The 5,000-nt window shown below is 37.0% G+C and overlaps 1 protein-coding gene across 2 annotated transcripts in view; it reads right to left on the minus strand.

Moving 5' to 3' along the window:
* The window catches only part of LOC138021338 (CD109 antigen-like), a 65,630-nt gene that overhangs the window by 30,559 nt on the left and 30,071 nt on the right, over nucleotides 1–5,000 (minus strand). For both annotated transcript variants that reach the window (XM_068868185.1, XM_068868184.1), the window contains 5 exons: nucleotides 4,268–4,456; nucleotides 2,543–2,653; nucleotides 1,446–1,508; nucleotides 961–1,155; nucleotides 676–834 (listed from right to left, as the gene is read on the minus strand). In XM_068868185.1, coding sequence (XP_068724286.1) covers nucleotides 676–834; nucleotides 961–1,155; nucleotides 1,446–1,508; nucleotides 2,543–2,653; nucleotides 4,268–4,456 — 717 coding nt within the window. The remainder of the gene's footprint in view (nucleotides 1–675; nucleotides 835–960; nucleotides 1,156–1,445; nucleotides 1,509–2,542; nucleotides 2,654–4,267; nucleotides 4,457–5,000) is intronic.

Genomic DNA, 5,000 nt, shown 5'->3' on the forward strand with positions numbered 1-5,000 from the left:
CGAAAAGGTAAGAAATGTTTTTGTGATGAGCCTGCGTCTGTCTGACCACGAGGTATTACACAACATCGCATCTTCATCAACTTTTTTCGACTTCGCTAGGATTTTCTCTCTTTTTTCGCTCGTATTTTGTACTTCCAAACTTTTGGAGTTTAAGGAATTTAATAAAACGATTATTCCATTCGCGCTTGTTGGATATGAGAGTGGTTATAGCCAACTCGGCGCTACGCGCCTCGTTGGCTATTTACCATCTCATATCCAACGCGCGCTCATGGAATAATTGTTAAATACTACTGAAAAGGGCACTAAAAAAATAATAGGATAATACTTTATTATTAAATTTTGAACCTCAGATATTGAGTTTCTGGCTTTCTGATTGGTTCACTCAATCTTGGCTATCAGCTCATATACTCTTTGACCTAACATGGAAACTGATTGCGCTCGCGGTTGTAAAATCAAAATAGAATAATCCAATAAAATTTGGCTTTAATTTAAGCCTTCAGAATTGAATGAGAATTACTTTAATAAATAAATAAATTATTATTCTTCCATTTGCGGTTGTTGGATATGAGACCCTGGCTATAGCCAAGTTGGCGCTACACGGCTCATTCGCTATTGATCAACTCATATCCAATGCGCGCTCATGGAACAGTATTTGTTACTTATTTTGGTGATCACCTTTTTAACAGAGATGTCAGTATCTTCCTTCATAAGAAGAACACTCTTATCCACAGCTCTAAAGGCCACAAATGACCCTGGACTTGCTTTGCCTTTAATTGTCACTACATCACCTGGGGTCACGGTTTGTCTCCCTCCCGTGTCAATTGACATGGAGACCTGAAACAATAAATAACTTAGTATACACCAGCAAAAAAACCCGAGGCTGTGGTGTACGGTACAGCTCTACATTTGTATATATCAGGCCAAGTGCTATAATCAAAATGGAGGGATTTAGATACTTACATTGTTTTTAAAAGGGTTGTTGATTTTAATATTCAGGGCGTCAACCACTATCTCGCCATCTTGCTTCATGCAGTAAACCAAAAGGCGTGCAGTGGGAGCCATGGTTTCAGTCGAAACTATGGTAAATGAAGTTTTCTTGGTACCAGATGTCACAACATGAGAGCCTAATCTCACAGTTACTCCTCGCGCTAGCACCTACAAAGGATAAGACAATTTTTCACTTTGCATTAGATTGTAAAGAAAGAGGCATATCAAAATGAATGCAATTATTACTTAGCCATTATGAAGTGTCACTCAATTGACCGAATGCAATGCTGGCAGCTAATGAATTATTCTTTCATCTTCATGCAAATTAGGCTGACTAACCTTGTGTCAATTTTACGCGTGCTAACAAGGCTTAAGTAAGGCTATTGAACATAATTTTATAGACAAAAGAATAATTTATAACCGGCCATTTTTGCATTCGGTCAACGCACTTGGCATACCATGTAGTTCAACTGAGAAAGTGCAAAGTTGGACTCCAATTGTAACTCAATGTTTGCACCAGCCTAAAAGCAAAGAAAGCAGTTCATCAAATGTTATGTTTAAACACCAATGTCCTGAAATATGTGTATACCTTATTTTGTATAAACTATTAATTTTTGTACTCTCTCAGACATATCTGATACATGGGATACTCGTTTTCTTTCATTTCACGTCTTCTTCATATCACGATGGCTATAAACTGTTAAGGCTTCCTCTCATAACCCTTGTTCATTTTAACCTTGTGAGATGTTAGAGAACACAATATAACGTTCACAAAGAATATGGCACGAAGTTCCCTATGCCGTGATCTGATCTTAAACGTAATCTAAAAAGGGACTCTTGGAAAACAATAATATATTGAAGGGAAAGCTATGCCATTTTAAAGCACTTAAGTTTCACAGAATACAATTATGATTGGCACCTAATCAATGGCCGAATGATTCAAGGAAAACAGTCACATGCGACAACTATACCTTCACATTCAAAACAATCAAACAAATTCAACATCAACAAACATTAAGCAAGGTAATGGTGTTATTCATCAACATGGACCATGCATGTTTACATCAAGCAAATGTAAATCATTGATCACATTCAACAGGCAACCCAATGACATTCAAGATCAACACTAATTATAGCTCATTTTCTTTTCCTTTGCAAGTACCAATAATTCCCACAATGCAGTCCCTAAGGTGTCAATGAAGCCCAGTTGATACTACAATATAAATGAATGAAACTAGCTATAGCCAATACCCATCAAGGAAAAAAACCATTCAAATACCTACAAGTACAATACAACTTTATACCAAAAGCAGTAGCAGAGACTAAAAGAGACTATAAAAAAATCAGCCAAGTTTCGGGTCCACAGATATGTGACACCTTGAGAAAAATTTGACTGAGGCTACTTCTCAAATGGCCGATGGTGGCTTTCTCTGCTGATCTTCAATGAGTGTAATTTGCACAATTTAATTAACAAAAACAGAAACGTGTTAATCACCCCCCTCCCCCCCTCCTCCCTTTGCGGGTTATCAATCAGTTAGATTTTGATTTAGAATACCTTGAGTGATGGTGTGGTTGTTGACAATTGAAGGAAAGAATTGCTTGGTGAAAATGCCTTGGAGGCAAAGTGAGATGCTGATGTGGTTCTTTGTGATTCAGTATAAGTGGCCTGAAAACAAGATGAAGTTCAAACAGATTACTGAAGATCTCAAGAAGTAAATTAAAGTGACTCCATACATGTAATAGTTCTTTTGCCTTTCCTAACACAGTGCATTTGACAGCAGAAATAATTACGTTGAAGTAATGAACTCGCAGAAACCTTCAAAACAAATTTGATAATTATAGGTATCACGGTTGGTGTTGCTATTGAGCAATGCCAATGGCTACTCGAGTAGTGCATTAAATGCCAATTTGTGGCTTTCTTGAATTTTTAAATGATTGTTTTCTACATGAATCGACAAATGTAATAAAAAATAGGTTCTCAAGCTTGTTTGCAAGATACAGCGGCCTCAAGTGACTCAAACTGGCTGCTGTCAAGAAGAACATAAATTATTTACTTCATTGCTCGTTTACTCTTGGGTATTTGGACCCACAATGTAACGGATGCTTAATGATTTATTGTGGTCTTACCACATAGTCTGGTATTTCCGTTTTTAAATTAAAGGGAACAATAATTGTTCCTATCACAACCAACATGCAGCCTCCTTTATAGTCAGTATATGTAGTTCCCATGCTTTCGTGAGAGTCAAATCACCTCGAACCAAGTTATACTGATCAGAAGTATCAAGTAGCAGCTCTCCTTTAGAGGAAAGCAAAGGACTGATATGAAAGTGTTACATGTTGGTTGTGGGAACATTTTTAGTGATCTAGTTCTCTAGTTATTAACTTTACCCTTATAGTCATTACGGAGAGTCCATAAGATTTACTCAGACGAGTATGTTCACTAGCTGGGTTAAAATCATGAAATCTTACTAGTATCAATCTTATCTAGCTCAAGTTTTGTAGCCCTTCAGGTTGCTAGAGTTGGTCTAGTATCATTTTATGTTATTTAGCAAGTAAGGTATCGTTAGTTTTCTTTTCAATTGAATACATCATTGCCATTCATTCAGCAAACGTTGAACAGATGTTGGGCAAATGTTGCACGCAAAAACAAAGTTGTGCGGTCAGGCCGTTCAAATGGTTCCAACTTTGCGCAAACAAAAGAACTAACACTGGCGAAATTTGATTGCGAGGAACTACTGTAAGAACTAGAAACCAGTCTCTCTTGTCCAGACAAACTACACCATATTGACTTTTGCAGCCTGATGAGAGCATGTGTGTGTTCTACAATAATTATTGTTAAACAGAATGTTCAAATAGCTTCAACAACATTCAACATTTTTGAGAACAAAGGAACAGTTGAATCGATGTTGGATGAAAGTTTAAACTGATTTAAACTTGTTCAGCACGTTTTCAAAATTTTTTTATGCTTTAACAATGTTTGACGACCTGTTCAAATGCATCAAACATAAATTTTGGTTCAACAAAGTGATATAAAGGCATGTTGAAGCAAATGTTGAAACAATTCATATGCAAACTTTAAAGTCCAAGCCAGAACTAGCAGCAAAAACTCAATTTCAAAATATTAATATACTGTCTTGTCATTTTGTTCAATTTCCCTTCCTTTTCCACCTTCCACATTTCTCTTGGACAAATAAGTCAAGACTCCGACGGCTTTCACTGTATTTCTTCGGTTGGTGATCAAGTGCCCACTTAATTTTGTTATCACACCCAGAATACTGACCTTCAGATTGACCTCATCTGCTGATGAGGGAACATCTCTCGAAATAATGATGGTCCCATCCGAGGAAGGAGTAACGGTTTCCTCTGCGCCCTTGTCATCATTCCAGGTGTACTTTGTGTTAATGTTGATCTTTATTTTTCTGAGTGTATCAGGACTGTGTGGTTCCTCATTGGGCTTTGTGACCTTAAGCTGCAAAGATGAAAATGTAAAAGGAAAGCTCAAGGATATGGCTGGTTTCCTTATTATTAAGCTAAGACAGTGATCAAACTATGTTTCTTTATGGAAATGTGAAACATCAGCCTGACCTACTATTATCATAAATACTGGTTTTCTGTTTTCTGTTGTAGTTACAGCTGCTGTACATTAATTCAATAAAATTCCACTGTTTCTTTATTTTTCATTGAAAAGTTAAAATTGCTGCACAGAAAGCAGTCACATCATGTTTTCCCTTTCTTCATAAGATCATGCTAATAATGGGCTGAACAACATATACTAATGCTTGCCCGATTGCCTAGGGCAAGCGAAATATATCCGTGGGCAAGTAAAACAACTCTAAAACTTGCCCGATCGGGCAATCAGAATTTTTGGTCGAGTAATATTTTGCGGAACGTTTTGATTTGCAAGGAGGAATGTGACTAGTAATATGATGTAGTCGCCGCAAACACGATAAAAAAATGTCACATCGTTTCGCTGTCATTTTTTTCTGTTCGTAGTTGCCTGCATCTTCAAGTCC

Source organism: Montipora capricornis, chromosome 10 (assembly GCF_036669925.1).
Source record: "Montipora capricornis isolate CH-2021 chromosome 10, ASM3666992v2, whole genome shotgun sequence".
In the NCBI taxonomy this organism is placed as follows: Eukaryota; Metazoa; Cnidaria; class Anthozoa; order Scleractinia; family Acroporidae; genus Montipora; species Montipora capricornis.